Below are 25,966 nucleotides of genomic sequence, written 5' to 3'. Positions count from 1 at the left end.
GCGTTGTCAGCCACCAATGTCATCCGTGGTCACATAGCATGTTTCTCTGAATCTCTAAGTGGAATGAAGTTAACACAAGTTTCTGCAGGATATAAACTTTAACATAACAATTTCTGTTTAGCTACAGCATACATTTTGTAGGAATATAAATACTTTTCCTTGTCATGCAAGTTGTGTAATGATCATGCAATGCTCAGCTTCCATATTAATGTAAGTTACTGCAACCTCAATGACATCACCGATTCCAATATGACTAGACAACAACCATGGCTTTAATCAGATTATAGATTATAAATCCAGCTGAGGTTATTCTTGAGGCATAGACAATGGCCGATAATTTATATTTTTATCATATACTTGGGCACAATTTCCTTGCCCACCCTCAAGATAACAATTTGGGTTTTGGTACCTGGCACTCGGAGGCAAAGCAACTTGTCCAAAGTCTTATAGGGGTTACTCTGGGATTTAAAGCGGTATCAGCAACGCGTTTCACGTTTTCTTAAAGCAGTTGTGCGCCTTTAGAGGACTTTAATATATTGTTGTGTACATGTTCTCATGCAACTTTAATTTTATAGGGAGCAGCCTTTAAGGTCCTTTATTTTCCTATGCATACATGTTAGTCAGTATTAAGACACGTTATAGCATGGATTGTATGCTCTATTTCAGAGATGTTGAATGTCAGTGATATGTGACGTTGAGACCTCCATACTGCATGAACCATGTATGCCCCGAGGAAGCTGGCCGCGGCGTTCCTGGGCACCTGTCCTTGGCGTCGTTACCACCGAAGACACATGGGGATAAGTGTGCGCGAGGCGCTTAGTAAAGTTCATGGAAGCACAAAAGATATTAAAATTCAGGTATCTTTAAGATATATAGATTTTATTTAAAAAAACAAATGTCTGCAATATGGATACAGATGTGCACACAGCACAGCCCCGGATTTTCAAATCTTCTAATATATATTAAAAATATAAAGTAATGGCTCATTAGCTATTATTTAATGATAATCTGTCATTTCTTTGACAGGTTCTCTTTTGTTAACTGCATGTTGTAACAGCTTGTGGAAAACAAAAAAACACCTTCACATCCTCCAGTTCACTCATGAACGGGATGGATAGAAATCGTGCTCAGTATGCATGATTAGCATATTAGCCGGACTGATTAGCATACTAACTGCCTGACCCAACGCAACCTCTTTGGGCGAATAGAAGGGATCTTTTGGTTTTACAGACTATGACATTTTGGTAGTTAAGTAAAGGGGACCTATCACAGCCATCAGCTTGTGTCACTGTGTCTGTTATTTCTATATACTTTCTTTTAATTTCTGCCATCTTCCTACAGGGATGGGTTCGCTCCGTCCGGGCTCAGAAAGAGGTATTGTTCCTCCATTTAAACGATGGCTCTTCCCTGGAAAACCTCCAGGTTGTGGCTGAGCCCAGTCTTAAAAACAGGTCAGTAGCAGAAATATATGTCCATATAATGCTGCGTACAGACTGCATTAAACACTGCTTTGTAGATTAGCTTTGCATGTAATGCTTTGTGGATGCATTTGGTTTTAAGGAGTTCAGTTTACGCTAATTGTATGTTTATTGAGCCATTTAAAGCTGTATTATTAGAATTCTGTGTAGAGGTGTATTAATATTGCTGCACAGACTTACTTGGGACACATATGTGATCGTCGTCCGTTACCATTCTATGAGCATGTTAATGACGAGCACCAGACAATGAAAACAATTCAGAAATGATTGTTCACATAACAGGGAATCTAAATAACACCAATCGCTCTTACCAGCGCCCATCGGAGGGCTCCGATATCACACACTCAGTCTTTTCATAATGGGAAATAGGAAATTACGTGAGGTGCAGGTATTATGAACACATTGGCGTGGTTCAGGAAAAGATTACTCACTGGCTTAGTAAAAAAAAAAACTAAATTAAAAAGTAAGGATATTGAATCACCTTCCTCATCGATCATATCTATCATACAGTCCTTAGAACTGACAAATAAGCTGTTTTTCCGCTGCAGCCTGAATTATTCTACACATCGGTGAACAGCGGGATAGACTGAGGTTTCTGGGAAATAATCTTATAGCAGTCATGTGACGTGATGCAAGTGGCTTAAACTGCATTTTACATTATACTTAAAGAGGACCGGTCAGCTTCATAGTGATGCCCCTTCCCCCTGATTAGCCCTCTATATGCAGCCTAACCTACAGTCAGAAAGCACGTTCAGAATGGCTGTGGCTCAATAACCATTACCAGAATTATGTGAGCACTAGCATGCTCAGCTAAGCAGTATGTGCATCCCAAAATGGTTTTCCCCATTGTCTTCTAATATTGAGATATTGGATATCTCAATATTAGAAGACAATGGGGAAAACCATTAATATATCTCTAAAATTGAGATATACTGAACTCATTGTCTTCCCTCCCCCCAGGCTCCCCTCCCACCACAACCTCTCTATCGTTGTTAATAACACACCCAACTCCGCTGCCTGGGTGTCACCCTTGACTCCTCTCTCTCCTTTGCCCCCCACGTCCAATCTCTTGCCCAAACCTGCTGCTTCCAGCTGCACAACATCGCCCGCATCCGGCCCTTCCTCTCACAAGATGCCACAAAACAATCATCCACGCACTCATCATCTCCCGCCTCGACTACTGCCACCTTCTCCTCACTGGCCTCCCCCTCTCCCATCTCGCCCCCCTCCGCTCCGTTCTCAATGCGGCTGCTCGATTCATCTTTCTCTCACGCCGCTCCTCCTCTGCCTCCCCACTCTGCCTTGCCTTACACTGGCTCCCCTTCCCCTACAGGATCCTTTTCAAACTCCTCACCACCACTTACAAGGCTCTCTCCCAGTCTACTGCCCCTTATATCTATAACCTCCTCACCATTCACATTCCTGTCCGCTCCCTGCGCTCGGCCAATGACCGTCGCCTCTCCTCCACTCTGATCACCTCTTCCCACTCCAGCCCCCTGCACTGGAACAACCTGTCTCGCTCCATCAGTCTCTCTCCCAACCTGTGCTCCTTCAAACGGGCACTTAAAACTCACCTGTTCCCCAAAGCCTACCAACCATCCACCTAACCCCTCATCCACTCTTTTCGTTCTCCCGCTCTCCCCTGGCCCCTCTCTTCTCTTCCCCCTGCCTCACTGGCTCCCTTTCGTGCCTGTTTATGTTTACCCTCCCTTAGGATGTAAGCTCGTATGAGCAGGGCCCCCCCTCCCCTCCTGTCTCCATACCTGTTCTTCTGCTCCGTCTTTACCCCATATGTCTCCCTGGAGTTCCTGAAGCATTGGCACTTTTTGTTTATTGCTCTGTACTATGTCACCCTGTATGGTCTACTGTTTGTTCTGTGTACGGCGCTACGGCAACCTTGTGGCGCCCAACAAATAAAGGATAATAATAATAATAATATACATAGAGATGTGTATATATACACATGTCAGAGTACAAATACTATTTAGATGGTTATGTTTTGCGGCAGCGCCATCAGCTTTGGGAGTTCGGTGGAAGTCCGCGGGACGCTGGTGAATAGCGTGGGGAAAATGCAGAAGGTGGAGCTGAAAGCTGAAGAGATCCGTGTGATTGGAGAGTGCGACACAAAAGTAATTATTTAGTGTGTGATCTGTGAGCCCCTCAGCGCTGTGTTCTGTCCTTGCGCAAGGATCCTGTCTCCTGCTGTTGTTATCCATAGGTCGTAAGTGGACGTTTGGGTGTTTGACAACTTGTGCTTTTATGTTCGGCTGATGGCCTATTTGTTTAATAACTATGTGTTTATGGGGTAACGTGTAAGAAGCAGCGGTATGCACTACAGTAACTGAAATTCCTGCTGTCCTTATAGTTGGGTCAAACTTGGCGCTTTTATTTACAATGACTTAAATGATATCACAAACTTAAAGGATAACTCCACCTAAGCCTAGCGTGTGATTAAAATGGGATAGAGTGAAACTATTTCTTACTGTCCTAGGCGGGTCTAATGAAGCACACCCCTTCTCCTTCCGCTCAGTCTGTTTATAACAACCCGAGTGGTTGTCGATGCCCCTCCCACATTAGCTTCCTGTTGGAATCCAGCCGAGCAGGAAGAAGAGAGAGGAGTGCAACATGGGTCATCACAAAGAGCCTTAAATTCAAATTAACGTTATTTTCTTGTTTTGGTGGAGGTTCCCCTTTAGGATAAAGACATTACCTAACTCCAGTAAATACTTTTCTTCCTAAGTCTGGATATATCTATGTTAGAAACTCTGTCCTTGGTTAAGTAATGACATTAGTCGCGGTCTGGTGTCTGTCGCACACTATACCATTGGGTGTCGTTCTCTTCTGCAGGATTTCCCCTTTAAGATAAAGGAGCATCACCCCCCTGAATACATGCGTCAGTTCCCCCACCTCCGCTGCAGGACGAACGCGTTTGGGTCCTTACTCAGAATCCGTAGTGAAGCCACAGCTGCCATCCACCAGTATTTCAGGGTATGAATTTGTATTATTCAGTCTGTGTGAAGAGTGTTGTGTGTTTGTCAGACTTATTTTGTATATTTTATATCACCCTGGTGCAAATTACACCTTCCAGCTGCCCCTACTAGACCTATTCAGTAGTGTATGCTGGGACTTGTAGTCTGCAAACAAGCAGAATGCTACTGGTTGTCTACCTCTGTAATAGGGAGCAAGTTCTTCAAAGGGTAACTTAAGCTGGGTGCACATTACAGGTTTATCACCTGATTATCGGGCCAAACACATGATAAACGACCGTTAGGTCCGATATCCGATTAGTGAGTACGTTCCCACGATCTTGTTTTATCATTGCAGGGTACATTGTACCGTGTGATTTTGATTTTATAACTGGACTACAAACCTCTTTAAACAATGGAACGATGTCCTGCTACCAGCAGTGTGTACACATTCACGACCAGCAGTGTCCATAGATCTCCATAGAGTTTACAGAGTCACAATCTTTTCAGCTGATGGTTATGACAGATGAAGAGCACAGATCTGACAATAAATAGTATACAACGTGCGTAGTGTGTGCACAGGAATCGGCTGCTGATCGAGACTTACAGTCGTTAGTAAAATCGTTAAAGATATCGCATCGGGGGAAGTTTTCTTTAGTGTGTACCCAGCTTTAGTTGATAGAAATTTGTTTTAATTTTCCGCTTGTCTGGCAATCCAGCATTGATCGGTCACCGCTGAGCTTAATGCTTAAGTGGTATTATTATTATTATTATCATTTATTTGTTAGGCCCCACAAGGTTTCTGCAGCGCCGTACACAGTACAAACAGGAGACCATACAGGGTGACATAGTACAGAACAAAGTACCAATACTTCAGAAACTCCGGGCAGACGTATGGGGTAAAGACAGAGCAGAAGAACAGGTATGGAGACAGGAGGGGAGTGGGGCCCTGCTCATACGAGCTCACATCCTAAGGGAGGGTGAACAAAACAGGCACAAAAGGGAGTCATCGAAGTGAGGGGGAGAGGAAAGAGGGGTCAGGGGAGAGAGGGGAGAACGAGCGAAGGAGGTTAGGGGTTTAGTGGATGATTTTTAGGCTTTGAGGAACAGGTGAGTTTTAAGTGACCGCTTGAAGGAGCACAGATTGGGTGAGAGACGGATGGAGCGAGGGAGGTCATTCCAGTGCAGGGGGGCTGCACGGGAGAAGTCTTGGATTCTAGAGTGGGAAGAGGTGATCAGAGTGGAGGAGAGGCGACGATCATTGGCCGAGCGCAGGGAGCGGGCAGGGGTGTGAATGGAGAGGAGGTTATAAATATAGGGGGCAGTAGACAGGGAGAGAGCTGTGTAAGTGGTGGTGAGGAGTTTGAAAAGGATTCTGTAGGGGAAGGGGTAACAGATTAGACGTGTCCATATCTATCTGGTACAATGCAATGTGCTATGTAATGCAAGAGCCAGGATCTGACTAGCGCACTGTGTCCACTATTATGGGCGGTAATAAAGGGTGCAGGTAGGACCTGTTTTTTTAATGCAAAAAAACCCTTTAACAAAGGAAAATCCACATTCATATCCCTGGAAAATTAGAACTAACGTACAACTTTTCCACTCTTGTGTTATGCATCTTCTGTCCACTTGACCACACAACAATAGACGTTACACGCTTAGTAATCCTGCTTTTATATGTTTCATGTGAATATGGTTAATTCCACATTTTGGATGTTAAATTTGAAAGCATAGTCAGATTGCTCCGTTTGCCGGAATTATCCTCTGTGGTACCTGGTGAAATTTGGAAGCCGAGCTATCTCCGTCTCCTCTTCTGATTATCGAACATCTCGAGACACTGGCACAGGGGTCCCGGAAGGAGTAATAGTGGGGGCAAGATGACTTTTTAACATTATCCATCCAAAGGTGACATTATCCTTAACAATGTGCTTGTTAACTGCACTTCCCAGATATCGCCACATGGTGGCACACTTTGCATACAAAACGTGTGGCCAACAACTACAGACATGCTGAGAAGGGAACCAGTTTTAGTTATTTCATTTGATAGTTTTATTATGACTCTTCATTAATTATTGTTAACTATGTATCCATACAGTACAGATTTAGAGAGCAGGAGGTGCTTTATAACAACTCCTAATAATATTAACACAGTCACACTATACAGATTAAGCATAGTTTATTGCAATTGTCTGCGTGAGTTTAGTTTTGTTTTCTTGCTGTTGACTGTACTATCCTGAGCTATTCTTTACTAGACCAATCCGAGCTCTGTCACAAGATAGCGCAGATTCTTCATGTAAAACTTATTACGGTGCCACGTTTGCTGCAATAAACTCCGCTCCATCTGTTTTAATTTCTAATCGGCATTAATGATCCTGTCTATTGGCAGAAAGATGGACCACTGCATCTGTGTAGCCTTAGTGTTGGATTTATTCTAGCGTAGTGACACTGTTTATGTTAATCTCTTGCGCAGAATATAGTCTTTAAGTATTTTGCAAATCTCTCTATAATAATTATGATTACAATTATTGCATAGTGCATCCTGCATTAACCACTTTGCTGGATTGTGGTATGACTTCGGTCTAACGCTGCTGGAGATGACGTCTTGCACTGTAATCATACTCCTGTTATCTCTCCCGCTACAGGATAATGGATACGTTCACATCCACACTCCCATAATTACCTCTAATGACTGCGAGGGAGCCGGGGAACTCTTCCAGGTGGAGGTAGGTGTGAGCCTTAACACGGTTTATTTTAAACACGCTGACAAACCCTCTGTTCCCGTGCTGGGTCTGCATGTCAGGCTGTGATCTACATGAGACAATGCAATGACCGGGAGCAGGCTCATGCATTGTTATTAGGATTAGGGGCAGCACGTTGGCTCAGTGGTTAGCACTTCTGCCTCACAGCACTGGGGTCATGAGTTCAATTCCCGACCATGGCCTTGTCTGTGTGGAGTTTGTATGTTCTCCCCGTGTTTGCGTGGGTTTCCTCCCACATTCCAAAAACATACTGGTAGGTTAATTGGCTGCTAACAAATTGACCCTAGTCTGTGTGTCTGTCTGTGTCTGTGTCTGTATGTTAGGGAATTTAGACTGTAAGCTCCAATGGAGCAGGGACTGATGTGAGTGAGTTCTCTGTACAGTGCTGCGTAATCAGTGGTGCTATATAAATAAATGATTATTAATAATAATAATAATAATAATAATAATAATTATTATTTGATGAAGAGGGTCCTGTGACTACTACAGACTGTGCAATATTCTGTCCATGAGTAGTCTCTGCCTAACGCTACACACACACACACACACACACACAATCCCCCAGCACACTAAACTAAACTGTCCCCTAGTTATAAATAAAATGCAGAAGTGTTAGGTTCTGGAGGGTTGGAGAGCTTTAGTTTTAACTAAAAGTTAAACTGCCAGCGTTTCGCCTGTCCTACTCTATACCCCAAGGTCCCGGTGTCCCCCAACGGATTAAGAGAAACGGATTTTACGTAAGTATAAAAATCCCATTTTTCCCCGCCGTGTTAAAAAAAAAGCCGGCAATAGCGACTGTTTTGAGTTAGAGCAGCGGGAAAACTTGTGCAATTCAATTGAAAAAGAGGGAACGCTGACCCCGCACGTTAAACATTGTGTTTGCGAGATTTTAGGGGAGTAAAGGGGAGTTTTAACGCAGTCATGTATAACACAATTAAAATGTTTTCCATACATTTCCATACATTAGATTGCATTACACATTGATAATGTCTACATTACAGTACTTTCTTTTAGCATATTTATTTTATTGAACTATTTTTTTAACATACAATCATCTAGGGCAGCACAGTGGCCTAGGGGTTAGCACTGCTGCCTCACAGCACTGGGGTCATGAGTTCGATTCCCGACCATGGCCTTATCTGTGTGGAGTTTGTATGTTCTCCCTGTATTTGCGTGGGTTTCCTCCGGGTGCTCCAGTTTCCTCCCACACTCCAAAAACATGCAGGTAGGTTAATTGGCTGCTATCAAAATTGACCCTAGTCTCTCCCTCTCTGTCTGTCTGTCTCCCTCTCTGTCTCTCTGTCTGTCTGTCTGTCTGTGTGTGAGTGTGTGTCTATATTAGGGGAATTTAGAGTGTAAGCTCCAATGGGGCAGGGACTGATGTGAATGAGTTCTCTGTACAGCGCTGCGGAATTAGTGGCGCTATATAAATAAATGATGATGATGATGATCTATACCATGTCAAAACACATTACTACATTCATATTTGTACCAAAAACATACATAAATATAATTAGTGGTTTTATTTATTTATTTATCTTTTATGTTTTTTTTTATTTCAATATTTCACAAGAAAATCCAACTTACACAAGTTAGGCATTAGTGATAAACATAAGTTTAACTTTCTTTCCACATTATTACATGATTTCAAATACTTTTCAGAGGTTGTTTATTTTTAACATACCCCAAGGAGGTGCGAGAATAAACAGCATATTTTCCTGTTTAATGCGCCTCATTAAAAAACAATTTAATAGCTTTTAACGCGGCTGCCTCTCACACACCCTATACTTTCAATAGACCTACTGGAGCGTGAGAGGACTGTTACATGAAAAAAAAGTAGCGTTAAAAATGGAATTGAATCACGGGTAAAGTTAACGCTCGAAAACAGCGTTAAAATGACTTAACACGCTCAAAAAAAACAACTCGCTGACAATTGAATACCCCCCTCTGAATTATTCTCTGTAGTGTTGACATTTTTAAATGTTACAAAAAAAAAAAAATGTAGCTCTTAGAGAAAACAGTCACAAGTTAGGCTTTTTATCTACATTTTATTCTGCATGCTCAGAAATATAGATCGCCCAAAGGGAGAAGCCTAATTGATCTTTTGTAGGAGGAGAGGTAAACTTTATTAACCAGATAAATGATCATTATTAGATGATACTTGTTTGCCACCAGTAGGAGGCGCTATTACACCTGTCACTTAATGCGTTCATTTGCAGCAATGATGAGCCTTTGATGTCTTGCAGGCTTCAAACAGAGACACTGCGCCGGGGGGTGATGGTGAATTTTTCGGGGCACCTGCTTTCCTTACCGTGTCCGGTCAGCTGCACCTGGAAGTTATGTCAGGGTAACGTAGCATCTTCTGTTAGTTGTAATCTGGGGCAGGATGTGTAATAATCACACGATCACTCATGCACGATGCACATTTTCCAGCTGTAGTTTTCTACACAAGTTTGTTTTTTTGTTTTGTTTTTCATTTTACCCTTACAGTGTAGGCAATGGGAGTTACATTTTGTGTAAGAATTGACAATATTTTGCAAGCAAGTAAGATTTATGATATTCTCTCTACTTGTCCAAACGCTACAATCTGTTTAACATCTGCAGCAGGGTGATACTCTAAGCTGATGTGAATATTATTCACGCTTGCCTACATTGGATCGGTGGTAAAATTGCAGTAGCAGAGGGGGAAAGTCATAAATTGCGATTGCCCCGTTTCTTGCTGGTTGCAGATATACCTGGAATTTGCGAGTCTCCCGGACATTTCGGGAGACTCGCAAATTATGAGTGGGCAAGTATGATTTCTCATTGATTCCATTTGGGGGACACTTCTTACAATGAGGTATAGAGGGCGCTGTGCTGGGAGTAAGGCTCTACTACACTAAAGACTTGTCTGGCCTGCTCCTCCTCTTCTATGCCTTCTGCAGGGAGACTCATCATTTTTTTAATTAGTGGCCAAGGAGTAGGGCACTTTTTATCATTTTATTTAATTTATTTAATTTATATTATTAACGCATTAAGATTTATGTACAATTTGATCTAATTTGAATAAATCAGATTGTAACGTGTGGGTGGCTTAGGAGAGAGAATTTCACTTTATTTTTCTAGAAATATTTAATAAGCTTTAATAGCGTTACATCCCAAATGTCTTACAGTTACCCCAGGCCCCTGTGCATAAATCCACTAATTAACAGCTCTTTCCTGCAGAGCAGGACTGCAAGACTCACTCACACTCTGCTTACTCAGATATAGACATCTCCCTGCTAACATGGGAGCCTGCTGCAGAGGACATATTTAGTTATTATTTATACATACATAAGTAAAACGGGCCTGTATGTGTATGGAACTTCTGATGTTTTGTGCATCCTCCTTTCCCTTATCCAGAGGGCTCAGCAAAGTGTTCACCTTCGGCCCCACATTCAGAGCCGAAAACTCGCAGAGTCGCAGACATCTGGCTGAATTTTACATGGTGGAGGCTGAAGTTTCCTTTACAGAGAACCTGGAGGACATCATGCAGGTACCACAAGGAGATCTATAAAGCAATGTTGACCGTAGTGCTCTGTCACTAGGAGAAGGGAGGGTTGCGGGAGGGTGGTGGTTGGATGTTGAGGTGTTATTCAGTGTACATGAAATGTACGAGTTCTCCTGTCAGTGCTTCAATACGTCCTTTCTCACATATGGCGATGAGGTCCCGGCACTCGTATCCACATGCTCCGAGTAGTATGTTTCTTGTCTTCCTCCAGAACTTCAGTTGTCCCCTTTAAAAATACATTTGTTTAAAAAATAGAAAAAATCAAGCAGCCCCTCCCCCAGTGACGCCCACGGCGTGGATTGAGGGCCCCTCCCCCAGTGACGCCCACGGCGTGGACTGAGGGCCCCTCCCCCAGTGACGCCCACGGCGTGGACTGAGGGCCCCTCCCCCAGTGACGCCCACGACGTGGACTGAGGGCCCCTCCCCCAGTGACGCCCACGACGTGGACTGAGGGCCCCTCCCCCAGTGACGCTCACGACGTGGACTGAGGGCCCCTCCCACAGTGACGCCCATGACGTTGACTCCTAGGTTCTCACTCAATGACAAGTTCAGACTGATACTTCTAAAACCTTAAGGCCCCGCCCACCTACATTGCTAAAAACTGAAGGAGGGGAGGAAATGCTGATAATGAGCAATTTTAACTGCAAACTATTAATTTCTAGGTCATGGAAAATCTGTTTAAAAGCGCAACCACATCATTGCTTTCCAAGTGCCCGGATGATATGAATCTCTTCTTTAAATATGTATCTCTGGGACAGGAAGTAAGTGCGACATAATGACATAATAATCACAATGCTTGTTTTATCTAACAGAACTATATGATCATGTATATTGTACTGTAAATTATAAGGATATTACAAGTCGGCGAGTGAGTCTCTGATGGCATAAAACACACGACCAATCAGAGTATTAAACATTCACAGAACTAGACTAATCAGAGCAGTAGTACACTCAAAGAGCTAGATCAGCCTAGAGCCAATCAGAACATTAGAAAATTCAAAGCTAGATCCATTTGCAGCCAATCGGAGCATTGAAGCATTCACATAGCTAAACCAAAGGCAGTAGATGCTATTTAGTGTGCTAACATATTGGATTTAGTGTTTCCATTGATGTAATCAATATTGTTTTGAGTATTTATTATAAATGTTATAATACATGTTCAGCTAAGTCACTGTTGTTTCTCCCCACTTTTTTTCAAGGGCAGGTTGGATCGACTAATAACGAAAAAGTTTATTGTGTAAGTAGTAATTAATTTTGTCACTTGCTGTCTACTCAGTGAAGGCTCTTGCAGTTTTGTATCAAATTTAAAGGAAAATTAAATTGAATCGGTTAAAGCAGAACTAAAGACAAAACATTTCATGGAAAAACTGCTCATCTCTCCACTAGTATAACTGTAGGCGTCCTATACTTGGGATTCCTGCGGTTCTGCAATCACTACACCGCTGCACCACCGATGGTTTAAAGAGCCCAGAGTAGTTTTGGAAGTCCGCAGTTTAAATCTACATTGAAAGGTTACCAATGCACCCAACACCGTATACTGTAGTGGACGCCAAGATTGGGAGCCTTACACCTCGGAAAGGACTCGACAGTCATTGACATTTCCTCCAGTTTTAGAGGGTTCGTTAGTTACCTGTTCTGCTCTTCATCCAGACTCAACCAGTCATTAGCATCAAGGCATCTGTTAAGTTCTACAGAGGTAAATTCGGCCCTAGTTGGAGTAATATGAAGCGAGATCTATTTATGTTTACTGGGGAAAAACAGAAGACCCTTCCCCCCGGAGGGTCCCAGAGTCGGCTTATAATATAACTGACATCATTACCAAGATGCCTGGCCTGCCTTATGTCTGCATCAGCTAGTGTTTCAATCCTGAGAGCTAACTTCTGCAGAGAAGATAACACTAAAGAGAAGACCAAATAGATTGTGAAGTGTCAAAGCTGTATAACAGTGTCTGCTACACATAGCATCCAAACTAAACTATATTACCCAGGGGAAGGCATTGCTGTGCCTTCTAAACTAAAGGACTAAACTAAATTAGCAAATATGTATAACACAGAATATATTTAATGAAAGCCGAGTATTTGAAAGTGCAATTATCCTTTTAATTATGATTTTGTGTTGTCTGTCTTACAAGAACATCAGCCTGCTCCATAGATTGTGTTTAGTAGCTGGAAGAATTGTTCTAGCTGATGGTCTGTGACTGTTCCCATCCATTTAACAGTAATGATGGCTTAGTCAGGGAACCATGTTTAAATGGCAGTCCATTGAGTTTCTGAGTGTAATTGAGCCACAATTAGGACAGCAGTCAGGAATAGCCAGACTTAATTAAGTGCACTAATTGGCACTCATGAAAGCGGGGCCACTTAGGGAAAAATATGCTTTAAACACAAGAGAGTCTTATTGACCTCAAAATACCTTTCCTATGAAGAAAACTTTCTCTTCTAAGGTAGCGTCATTTCTATATAGGATACTGCTTCTGTACAGTCATAATATAGTCACACAACAGACTATATGTATATTCACTTCTTGTGTCTTACTTCCCCAGAATGTCTTATACCGAAGCTATAGAAATTCTGAAGAAAGTCACAGATTCATTCAAGCACAAAACAGAGGTTGGTGAGCTGGTATTTCCAAATACCTTGTATACTCAGGGCAAATATTTTGTTTTGACGAGTCGCGTATTATTATGGAAGATGTGCTAGTGAGAGATGGCTCTCACGGACTCGTGTGATAATGAGGTTTGTCATACATGATGGCTTCTCGTGTTATTTAGTAAGCGTGTTTCCTTCAACCACTTTGCTCTTTCAACCTTCGTCAGTGGGCCAAGCTGGTATTTATGTTAATATTCTAATGTTTTGGACCTAGTAAAAGTGCAGATTGTGGTTTGTTTCTTCTTCATTAATAATAATTTTTATATTTTGTACTTTTACCCAAGAATAGTTGATATTGTTTTTTTATGGTTTTGTTTTTTTTTATGCTTATTTAGTTTTTACGTTTTTGTTCCCCCCACTTTCATTTACAAAAACATGTGCTATCATTCTACAACATGTGTTCCCCATATATTTAAATCGCCATCAACTATATCATTCGTTCAGTTACTCAATAGACATGTTCCACAAATTTCCGTTTTAATATTTAAATAAAATGTTAGTGCGTATTTACATCTTTATTGTGAGAGCCTTTTCTATGCTGTAATGTAGAATTTCCCTGCAGTGGGGATGTGACCTACAGACGGAACACGAGAAGTATCTGGTCAAACACTGCGGGGACGTTCCGGTGTTCGTCGTCAACTACCCGTTTGACCTGAAACCGTTCTACACTCGTGACAATGAGGATAGTCCACGGCATACGGTGAGCAGGGACTGTTACTTATTTATACCATGGGGGCTATTTAATAAAGGACCTTTATTCTCTAAAGTCAACAGACCCAGTTGATGAAGTCTCTTAATATAATGTAACCCCTCCATTCCTATTACTACTAATAAGGTATCTATCGGTGCTCTTATACGGCCTGTTGTCTTCATAAAGTATACTGAAGTCTTTTTCCAATCTTAGATCTCCACAATTGTAGCTTTTTTAATCCATAATTGGCACAATCGTCACCAAGGCCCGACATGTATTAGTTTTTTTACTTCTGTACATTGAGCAGCATCCGACTACTCATTTTCATCCCTTCTGTAGTGACTTAACATCCTGCTTTGTGTTAATAACATCACTATGCTTAGCGGGTCCTTACACCAACGATGGCAAACATGTGGCCCCCCATGCCTTCACTTGTGGCCCCCTGTGCCTTCACTTGTGGCCCCCCGTGCCTTCACTTGTGGCCCCCCCGAGCCTTCCCCCTGCGCCCCCCCCCCCCCCGAGCCTTCCCCCTGCGCCCCCCCCCCCCCCGAGCCTTCCCCCTGCGCCCCCCCCCCCCCGAGCCTTCACCTGCGGCCCCTCCCCCGAGCCTTCACCTGCGGCCCCTCCCCGAGCCTTCACCTGCGGCCCCTCCTCGAGCCTTCACCTGCGGCCCCCCCCCCGAGCCTTCACCTGCAGCCCTCCTTCACCTGCGCCCCCCCCCCCCCGATCCTTCACCTGCGCCCCCCCGAGCCTTCACCTGCGCCCCCTCCCTAAGCCTTCACCTGCACCCCCCCGTCTCTTTCCTGCTTTATTGTCAGATGTGTTTGTTATAGTTTGCAACACTTGTGTAAAATGCTGCTGATCTGTTATTACAGATAGGTGTCTATTTGATTAAATGTATTTTATCTTATTACTGAGATTAAGGGATATGTGCAGACGTAATTTGGTTAAAAGTGAGGGCTTGAGGGAGTCAGTCTTTCGTCTTTCCCTAAACAGTAAAATGTTAAGTTACAGCTCTGCTGATCCCTACGGCTCCCCTCTAATAACTTCAGCCCGATCTGATTATATTATATTAATAACACCCCCAGCCAGTTATTACACAGTACATATTACTTCACCGGTCCCAGTGCTTTTATCTTATGTACCAATCGGTTACGCTCAACTGTATCAGATGCTTCTGCAGAATCCAAATAAACCACATTAACTGCGTCTGTAGTTTACAACTTCATTTCTCATAACAACTAATCAGATTAGTTTGTCCGGTCCCTTAAAAAACCACTTGACTCTTTGTTATCTGTTTATTTAAAGTACAATATTTCTGGCTGTGTGTATCTCAGCATACCTAGCACTGATGTCACGTTGTCTGTTTGGATTCTGTTCCATTTAATCATTTTAATTAAGTTTACGCACTGGGGCCACATCTGCCGTCTGCTGGTCTTGCGATACTAATCCTGTTACATGCATAAATATAAGAGATAATGGTTTGCGTCACATTCCCAGCGTTGTTTCCTATAAACATACGTGAAAAGAACATATGCATATAACCCTGTTTATTCTTTACTTCCTCCAATCAGTTCCCGTCTCTTCGTCACACAATATGCCAGCTTTTCATTTTTTACTATTTATATATTTAAAAAACTTTTGCTAGACTCGATTTCTTTGCCGATTTTTAGTTTTAAGGCTTCAGCCCCTGTCACCCTGCGTTCTCTGTTGCCTGGTTTGTTACATTCTATTTAAGTAATAACCAAGCTAATTGAGTCATTCTGTATTTAAGAAATGATCTCTGTGCTTTTACCTAGTTAAATGATGATACCTGACGCAGGATTCAGCCTTCTTATGCACCCAACCAATGTCCTCTCACTGTCACAATGGTTTTGTGTTACCAACCGGGGAAGACAAACTGTTATCTACTATATAGGAATGAGCAAAAAGATATTTCAGCACAGCTAAAAAGCACAAAAAAAATCTATATGTACATAAATATTTATACAAATAAATCCTTGGAATAATCTAACCTCTCTACTGCTCACAAACTTTGCAGATGGTTTGAAAGTAAAGTATAAATGTCCTTCGATCCCTTTCTAATGTGTTTACTCAAGGCTGTGAGTGTGTCGTCTGTGGTTTGTAACCTCTGAGCGGAGCCACCAATGAATCGCTTGTCCTTTGCAGCGTTAATGGAAAACGCTGGTTGTTGCTAAAGTGGTTGGTCTCTTGTTACTCTCAGTAAGATTGCTAGAACATGGAAGACTGGAAAAGCCAAAACACTGTCCAATGCAATTACCCTGTGATCTGCTGTCTGTCCTTTATTATAGAGACATGTCACAGTGAACCGTGAACTCACTTTCTTGTATCTTGAATTCTCCATTGGAGATTAGAAACGCGATTATAGATCGGGGAGTGTAGCTGACTTCCAGCCAAGCTTTGTGCAACTTTCTGTCCTTGTTTGGTCTTCCCATCCTTGGCTGCTTGGCTGGCGCTGTGTTGCACCTCATTACCACATATTTATCCTGTGTGACCGTAACTAAAATCTGCTCTGAAGAAACTGGTGGCCGCACTTCCCTTTAGGCAATTTCCACAATGTATTTTAAAACTGTTATTTAACGTTGAGAAACCAAAACTAATGAAAGGAATGTGAGCAAGTTTAAATGCTGTGTTTTAACCTGCCCTTGTCTGCACGGTAGCCTCACTTTCACCCGTACGGCAGCCTCGCCCGCGTGGCAGCCTCGCCTACATGGTATCTTGCGGTCAACCGCACGGTAGCCTCGCCCGCATGGTAGCCTGCCCTCACCCGCTCGGTAGCATGCCCTTGCCTGCATGGCAGCCCCGTCTGCATGGTAGCCTGCCCTCACCCGCTCGGTAGCATGCCCTTGCCTGCATGGCAGCCTCGCCTGCATGGTAGCCTGCCCTCACCCGCTCGGTAGCATGCCCTTGCCTGCATGGCAGCCTCGCCTGCATGGTAGCCTGCCCTCACCCGCTCGGTAGCATGCCCTTGCCTGCATGGCAGCCTCGCCTGCATGGTAGCCTGCCCTCACCCGCTCGGTAGCATGCCCTTGCCTGCATGGCAGCCTCGTCTGCATGGTAGCCTGCCCTCACCCGCTCGGTAGCATGCCCTTGCCTGCATGGCAGCCTCACCTGCATGGTAGCCTGCCCTCACCCGCTCGGTAGCATGCCCTTGCCTGCACGGTAGCCTCACTTTCACCCGAACGGCAGCCTCACCGTCACGGCAGCCTCGCTGGCACAGTAGCATGCCCTTGCCCGCGTGGCAGCCTCGCCTACATGGTATCTTGCTGTCAACCGCACGGTAGCCTCGCCCGCATAGTAGCATGCCCTTGCCTGCATGGCAGCCTCGCCTGCATGGTAGCCTGCCCTCACCCGCACGGTAGCCTCACCCGCTCGGTAGCATGCCCTTGCCTGCATGGCAGCCCCGTCTGCATGGTAGCTTGCCCTCACCCGTACGGCAGCCTCACCGTCACAGCAACCTCGCCCGCACGACAGCTTTCGCTGGCACAGTAGCATGCCCTTGCCCGCGTGGCAGCCTCGCCTACAAGGTATCTTGCTGTCAACCGCACGGTAGCCTCGCCCGCATGGTAGCATGCCCTTGCCTGCATGGCAGCCCCGTCTGCATGGTAGCCTGCCCTCACCCGCACGGTAGCCTCACCCGCTCGGTAGCATGCCCTTGCCTGCATGGCAGCCTCGCCTGCATGGTAGCCTGCCCTCACCCGCACGGTAGCCTCACCCGCTAGGTAGCATGCCCTTGCCTGCATGGCAGCCCCGTCTGCATGGTAGCTTGCCCTCACCCGCACGGTAGCCTCATCTTTACGGTAGCATGCCCTCGCCCGCTTAACAGTCTGTCCCTGCCTGCACAGTAGCGTGCCCTTGCCCGTACAGCAGCCCCATCTGCATGGCAACCTTACCTGCATGGTAACTTGCCCTCGCACGCATGGCAACCTTGCCCTTGCCTACACAGTGACCTACCTTTGCCCGCACGGTAGCCTGCCTGTGCCCCATTGTAGGCGTGGTAAAGATGTTTTCCTTATTAAAAAATGGGGTTCTCCTTTTATGTTTTTCAGAGTGACCCTCACTCTTCTGACTCTCCCAGTGATCACACCTTTTAATTAGTTTGTCAACTGATACAATGAATTTAAAAATTGATTTTGGAAAAGAAAATGTTGTGTAATTACGACATTATTGAATTTGAATACTTTTATATACATTTAAAATTGCATCCAGAGGCAGCGATTTTGTGGGTTGAACGAATATTCGGATTGTGGACTTACTGGGAGCTGCTGACATCACAAGTGAATGAATATTCTGCGTCTCCATCATTATTATTTCAGACCACAGAATGTCTGTGTGTGGGGTACAGTATAACGGGGGCGTCTACAGCCCTGGTCAAAACCAGCTAATGGCTAAGTGAGGCTAGAAAGAAAGTGGGCGGAGCACTTTAGTGCAGCAGAGACATCTGATTGGTTGTGAGACGCCCATAGTCAGGTTCCGCGAACTGAATGACCGTTCCCTCTCGTCGCTGTCCAAACAGCTTTCTGCATGTAGCACGAAATGTGTCTGCATCCTCTGTAATGTGTCCTAATCACCCAATGTATTCTCATTGTGGGGACTTGTTTGCTGGTTTGTACTGATGCATAAATACCTTACGGTACTGTATTGAATTTAGAGTGTTTCCATTACTCTCTCACGGTGGAGGCAGCCATTTTATGGGCTGAACCAATTTTCTTGCTAATACCGTCTATCAATTCAGCTAGTGACATTACTAAGGCATGTGGTGTCGGCACACAAAATGGCTGCCCCCACCGTGTGCGGGTGACCAGTCCACTTTAAAACTAACCCTGAGCACCGTGTTTGAAGCACAAACGGGTAAAACGGGTTATGGAAGTATAAAAAGGCTAAGATTATTAAACTGCCTTCATAGCAGCAATGTCTATGTTCAGTGACTAGCGCATATGGGATGGACTTTCACATAAATAATGTCAACATCCAGTGAGCAACTTCCATATGATTTTCTAAACCCATTATTTCTTGGCCTACTAACATTCAGATGGCACAGAATACCACCTTCTATCACATAAACACCACAATACCAGAGACTTATGTTCGCTGTAGTGCGACACAGGCTGCGCATTGTCACTATCTCCCCCTCTGGTCCTCACAGCGCATTCTGTCTCCTCTCCAGGCGGCTGCTGTGGACCTGCTCGTTCCTGGAATCGGAGAACTGTTTGGAGGGAGCTTGAGAGAAGAGAGACTGCCTATCCTGCAGTCACGTCTGGAAACGTAATTATTAGTTCTTTATTTTTCACGACTTAATGCTTACATTTATTTTCTATAACCTGACTAGAGGAACAGTAAGAGTTTCACCTCTGACATACACAGAATTCTTAAAAGGAAATCCATCATCATCATTTATTTATATAGCGCCACTAATTCTGCAGCGCTGTACAGAGAATTCACTCACAACAGTCCCTGCCCCATTGGAGCTTACAGTCTAATTCCTTTACACATACACACACAGACAGACACACAGACAGACAGACTGGGGTCAATTTGTTAGCAGCCAATTAACCTACCAATATGTTTTTGGAGTGTGGGAGGAAACCGGAGCACCCGGAGGAAACTCACGCAAGCACAGGGAGAACATACAAACTCCTCACAGATAAGGCCATGGTCGGGAATCGAACTCATGACCCCAGTGCTGTAAGGCAGAAGTGCTAATCATTGAGCAACCGTGCTGCCCGCCCTAACCTTTAAATGTAATACTGGGCAGAGTTCCACTGTGAAGATAAAATAGAGTTTTACTTACTTTGGGTACTGTGTTCTCCCCATCAAATCGGCCCCTGAAACATCCAACAGTCTATTGTTGTTTGACTCCATGCTACGGCAGCCAGGAGACTGTTTCAGGCACTTCCAACTTTTGAGTCAGAGTTACTTGAAGAATACAGATGTGGTGTTTGTTCCTTATTAATATGTCCTTATTAATATGTTGCTCAATCAATTTATAGGTTAACAGCAGGTGCTTGAAAGGGTGGGGTTATCCTAAAAGGAGCAAATATAGAGAGATATCCCCCAGCACACTGCTATAAAAAGTAACAGCTGCTATTTCTGCTTGTACATTAAACTGCAGTACGCACACTTAGGAGGTCATCAGTTACTGTCTGACCTATCTGAAAATCACATACTATTTAATCAGTTACTGTTTAAACATGTTTCTTTCTCATTCTACTCAATTTTACATCTGATTTATTGGCCTTTTGTCCAAGAACAATTCTAGTAGTTGATTCTGAAAAATATACCATAACTCCCTCCTGAAACTTAAGAGATGTGGCATTACTTCCACTAAAACTGGTTTACTTTTTCTGCACCAATACATAAGAAACATGATTATGTTCTATTGATTACTTGGGAGAGAGATGCATCATCCCTATAGTTTCCTTATAGAGCCTGTATATGTAGTTGAAACATGTTATATGGCTACTTCCATAAGTTACAAATTCATACAGAGGTCTTCGCAAACATGTATGATGAGCATTATAGCTTTGATCAATTATGTTTCCTATAAGGAATATACAATGACCTTGGATTGTCCCAAATATTTTGACCAATCTTTTAACGTCCTTGGAACGCTTAACTAGGCAATAAAAAGGCTTGGTTGTTCAAATATACCTGCCTGGGTGTAAATATATACCATTTGTAATGGCCACCGAAACCTGTGCAAAACATAGGCTACAATAGGCCATTAAAAATGATTTTATTGTGAAGGCGGAGAACCTCTTTCAACAATTATTAAATACCTTCCTAAGCAATAGTTAAATTAATTTGCAGGTTGGGTTTATTCCCTTCATTCCTGTTTCCTATAAAGGTTAAAGAGGAATTGTACCACAACTATACTGAAATTATAGATCTAGTTTGTGAGATGCCTCCTCATTTCACCTTCCAGAGGAGAGCAGAGAATTTTGAATGTCAGCTTTCGGACACCTCTTGTGTTGAGAGCTCTGATTGGACAGAGGCTCAGCCATCCACTCGGTGCTTTGAAGTGTCAGAGTCCTACCATTTCAAATTTCTCCTGCGTGCCCCTTCAGAAGAATTAATGTGTGTTAAGGTACCCTTTAAGGGGCAATGGACAAAGATAGAATGTCTCAAATGGTGAGGGTTCTGAATAATGGACCGCCGCTGTTCAGCTAGTTGAGGGGGTACAATATAATTTTATTTCTGGGCAGTGTCCTTGTTTAAAAATATTTTTTTTTATAAGATCTGGGATTCTTGATCTGACCCCGATACCGCCATCGATTCTGCAAGTTGAAGTATTGATTATTGTCCTCTCAATGTAGAGAGAATTCTCCTTCTACACAATGCACAATGCGAAACCTCTCTTAATTACACATATATGTCTCATTTCCATCACACCTCTTCTCATAAAATACATCCAGAAATATCTTGTGCTTGTCGGCTAATAAAACCCGTGCACAGTGTAACGCATGACGCTCGTCATCTGGCCCTGTTTTGGGAAGCTAATAAACGTTAGTACATTAAATTCATTGAGCTGGAGATAAAAATAGCACGGAGGCTTCATGGCTGACTGCTCTGGCAGTGCACAGATCGGTGGGCCGCACCTTGCAGACGAATCTGTAGAATAAATCAGGATAAACAGTTCAGCTGTGAGTGGATACTTGTTAGGAATGTAGGTGTCGTTACCCCCCCACAGACACCTGCTTAAGAACAGGTGTTACATTGCTGTGAGTGGATACTTGTTAGGAATGTAGGTGTCGTTACCCCCCACAGACACCTGCATAAGAACAGGTGTTACATTGCTGTGAGTGGATACTTGTTAGGAATGTAGGTGTCGTTACTCCCCCCACAGACACCTGCATAAGAACAGGTTTTACATTGCTGTGAGTGGATACTTGTTAGGAATGTAGGTGTCGTTACCCCCCCACAGACACCTGCTTAAGAACAGGTGTTACATTGCTGTGAGTGGATACTTGTTAGGAATGTAGGTGTCGTTACCCCCCCCACAGACACCTGCTTAAGAACAGGTGTTACATTGCTGTGAGTGGATACTTGTTAGGAATGTAGGTGTCGTTACCCCCACACAGACACCTGCATAAGAACAGGTGTTACATTGCTGTGAGTGGATACTTGTTAGGAATGTAGGTGTCGTTACTCCCCCCACAGACACCTGCATAAGAACAGGTGTTACATTGCTGTGAGTGGATACTTGTTAGGAATGTAGGTGTCGTTACCCCCCCACAGACACCTGCTTAAGAACAGGTGTTACATTGCTGTGAGTGGATACTTGTTAGGAATGTAGGTGTCGTTACTCCCCCCACAGACACCTGCATAAGTACAGGTGTTACATTGCTGTGAGTGGATACTTGTTAGGAATGTAGGTGTCGTTACTCCCCCCACAGACACCTGCATAAGAACAGGTGTTACATTGCTGTGAGTGGATACTTGTTAGGAATGTAGGTGTCGTTACCCCCCCACAGACACCTGCATAAGAACAGGTGTTACATTGCTGTGAGTGGATACTTGTTAGGAATGTAGGTGTCGTTACTCCCCCCACAGACACCTGCATAAGTACAGGTGTTACATTGCTGTGAGTGGATACTTGTTAGAAATTTAGGTGTCGTTACTCCCCCCACAGACACCTGCATAAGTACAGGTGTTACATTGCTGTGAGTGGATACTTGTTAGGAATTTAGGTGTCGTTACCCCCACACAGACACCTGCATAAGAACAGGTGTTACATTGCTGTGAGTGGATACTTGTTAGGAATGTAGGTGTCGTTACCCCCACACAGACACCTGCTTAAGAACAGGTGTTACATTGCTGTGAGTGGATACTTGTTAGGAATGTAGGTGTCGTTACCCCCCCCACAGACACCTGCTTAAGAACAGGTGTTACATTGCTGTGAGTGGATACTTGTTAGGAATGTAGGTGTCGTTACCCCCACACAGACACCTGCATAAGAACAGGTGTTACATTGCTGTGAGTGGATACTTGTTAGGAATGTAGGTGTCGTTACTCCCCCCACAGACACCTGCATAAGAACAGGTGTTACATTGCTGTGAGTGGATACTTGTTAGGAATGTAGGTGTCGTTACCCCCCCACAGACACCTGCTTAAGAACAGGTGTTACATTGCTGTGAGTGGATACTTGTTAGGAATGTAGGTGTCGCTACCCCCACACAGACACCTGCATAAGTACAGGTGTTACATTGCTGTGAGTGGATACTTGTTAGGAATGTAGGTGTCGTTACTCCCCCCACAGACACCTGCATAAGTACAGGTGTTACATTGCTGTGAGTGGATACTTGTTAGAAATTTAGGTGTCGTTACTCCCCCCACAGACACCTGCATAAGTACAGGTGTTACATTGCTGTGAGTGGATACTTGTTAGGAATGTAGGTGTCGTTACTCCCCCCACAGACACCTGCATAAGAACAGGTGTTACATTGCTGTGAGTGGATACTTGTTAGGAATGTAGGTGTCGTTACCCCCCCACAGACACCTGCTTAAGAACAGGTGTTACATTGCTGTGAGTGGATACTTGTTAGGAATGTAGGTGTCGCTACCCCCACACAGACACCTGCATAAGTACAGGTGTTACATTGCTGTGAGTGGATACTTGTTAGGAATGTAGGTGTCGTTACTCCCCCCACAGACACCTGCATAAGTACAGGTGTTACATTGCTGTGAGTGGATACTTGTTAGAAATTTAGGTGTCGTTACTCCCCCCACAGACACCTGCATAAGTACAGGTGTTACATTGCTGTGAGTGGATACTTGTTAGGAATTTAGGTGTCGTTACCCCCACACAGACACCTGCATAAGAACAGGTGTTACATTGCTGTGAGTGGATACTTGTTAGGAATGTAGGTGTCGTTACCCCCACACAGACACCTGCTTAAGAACAGGTGTTACATTGCTGTGAGTGGATACTTGTTAGGAATGTAGGTGTCGTTACCCCCCCCACAGACACCTGCTTAAGAACAGGTGTTACATTGCTGTGAGTGGATACTTGTTAGGAATGTAGGTGTCGTTACCCCCACACAGACACCTGCATAAGAACAGGTGTTACATTGCTGTGAGTGGATACTTGTTAGGAATGTAGGTGTCGTTACTCCCCCCACAGACACCTGCATAAGAACAGGTGTTACATTGCTGTGAGTGGATACTTGTTAGGAATGTAGGTGTCGTTACCCCCCCACAGACACCTGCTTAAGAACAGGTGTTACATTGCTGTGAGTGGATACTTGTTAGGAATGTAGGTGTCGTTACTCCCCCCACAGACACCTGCATAAGTACAGGTGTTACATTGCTGTGAGTGGATACTTGTTAGGAATGTAGGTGTCGTTACTCCCCCCACAGACACCTGCATAAGAACAGGTGTTACATTGCTGTGAGTGGATACTTGTTAGGAATGTAGGTGTCGTTACCCCCCCACAGACACCTGCATAAGAACAGGTGTTACATTGCTGTGAGTGGATACTTGTTAGGAATGTAGGTGTCGCTACCCCCACACAGACACCTGCATAAGTACAGGTGTTACATTGCTGTGAGTGGATACTTGTTAGGAATGTAGGTGTCGTTACTCCCCCCACAGACACCTGCATAAGTACAGGTGTTACATTGCTGTGAGTGGATACTTGTTAGAAATTTAGGTGTCGTTACTCCCCCCACAGACACCTGCATAAGTACAGGTGTTACATTGCTGTGAGTGGATACTTGTTAGGAATTTAGGTGTCGTTACTCCCCCCACAGACACCTGCATAAGTACAGGTGTTACATTGCTGTGAGTGGATACTTGTTAGGAATTTAGGTGTCGTTACCCCCACACAGACACCTGCATAAGAACAGGTGTTACATTGCTGTGAGTGGATACTTGTTAGGAATGTAGGTGTCGTTACCCCCCCACAGACACCTGCATAAGTACAGGTGTTACATTGCTGTGAGTGGATACTTGTTAGGAATGTAGGTGTCGTTACCCCCACACAGACACCTGCTTAAGAACAGGTGTTACATTGCTGTGAGTGGATACTTGTTAGGAATGTAGGTGTCGTTACCCCCCCACAGACACCTGCATAAGTACAGGTGTTACATTGCTGTGAGTGGATACTTGTTAGGAATGTAGGTGTCGTTACCCCCACACAGACACCTGCTTAAGAACAGGTGTTACATTGCTGTGAGTGGATACTTGTTAGGAATGTAGGTGTCGTTACCCCCCCACAGACACCTGCTTAAGAACAGGTGTTACATTGCTGTGAGTGGATACTTGTTAGGAATGTAGGTGTCGTTACTCCCCCCACAGACACCTGCATAAGAACAGGTGTTACATTGCTGTGAGTGGATACTTGTTAGGAATGTAGGTGTCGTTACCCCCACACAGACACCTGCATCAGAACAGGTGTTACATTGCTGCGAGTGGATACTTGTTAGGAATGTAGGTGTCGTTACTCCCCCCACAGACACCTGCTTAAGAACAGGTGTTACATTGCTGTGAGTGGATACTTGTTAGGAATGTAGGTGTCGTTACCCCCCCACAGACACCTGCTTAAGAACAGGTGTTACATTGCTGTGAGTGGATACTTGTTAGGAATGTAGGTGTCGTTACCCCCACACAGACACCTGCATCAGAACAGGTGTTACATTGCTGTGAGTGGATACTTGTTAGGAATGTAGGTGTCGTTACCCCCACACAGACACCTGCTTAAGAACAGGTGTTACATTGCTGTGAGTGGATACTTGTTAGGAATGTAGGTGTCGTTACCCCCACACAGACACCTGCATCAGAACAGGTGTTACATTGCTGTGAGTGGATACTTGTTAGGAATGTAGGTGTCGTTACCCCCACACAGACACCTGCTTAAGAACAGGTGTTACATT

General features: G+C 44.1%; 1 protein-coding gene across 1 annotated transcript in view; it reads left to right on the top strand.

Moving 5' to 3' along the window:
• NARS2 (asparaginyl-tRNA synthetase 2, mitochondrial) overlaps positions 1-25,966 on the top strand; it is a 35,711-nt gene that overhangs the window by 1,277 nt on the left and 8,468 nt on the right. The window contains exons 2-13 of the mRNA XM_075198619.1: positions 667-857; positions 1,342-1,451; positions 3,487-3,607; positions 4,326-4,466; positions 7,087-7,167; positions 9,450-9,550; positions 10,585-10,717; positions 11,395-11,493; positions 11,932-11,969; positions 13,275-13,341; positions 13,943-14,080; positions 19,260-19,357. Coding sequence (XP_075054720.1) covers positions 720-857; positions 1,342-1,451; positions 3,487-3,607; positions 4,326-4,466; positions 7,087-7,167; positions 9,450-9,550; positions 10,585-10,717; positions 11,395-11,493; positions 11,932-11,969; positions 13,275-13,341; positions 13,943-14,080; positions 19,260-19,357 — 1,265 coding nt within the window. The 5' untranslated portion in view covers positions 667-719. The remainder of the gene's footprint in view (positions 1-666; positions 858-1,341; positions 1,452-3,486; positions 3,608-4,325; positions 4,467-7,086; positions 7,168-9,449; positions 9,551-10,584; positions 10,718-11,394; positions 11,494-11,931; positions 11,970-13,274; positions 13,342-13,942; positions 14,081-19,259; positions 19,358-25,966) is intronic.

The sequence above is a fragment of the Mixophyes fleayi genome, chromosome 2, assembly GCF_038048845.1.
Source record: "Mixophyes fleayi isolate aMixFle1 chromosome 2, aMixFle1.hap1, whole genome shotgun sequence".
Taxonomy (NCBI): Eukaryota; Metazoa; Chordata; class Amphibia; order Anura; family Limnodynastidae; genus Mixophyes; species Mixophyes fleayi.
This window is presented reverse-complemented; position numbering and strand designations above follow the sequence as displayed.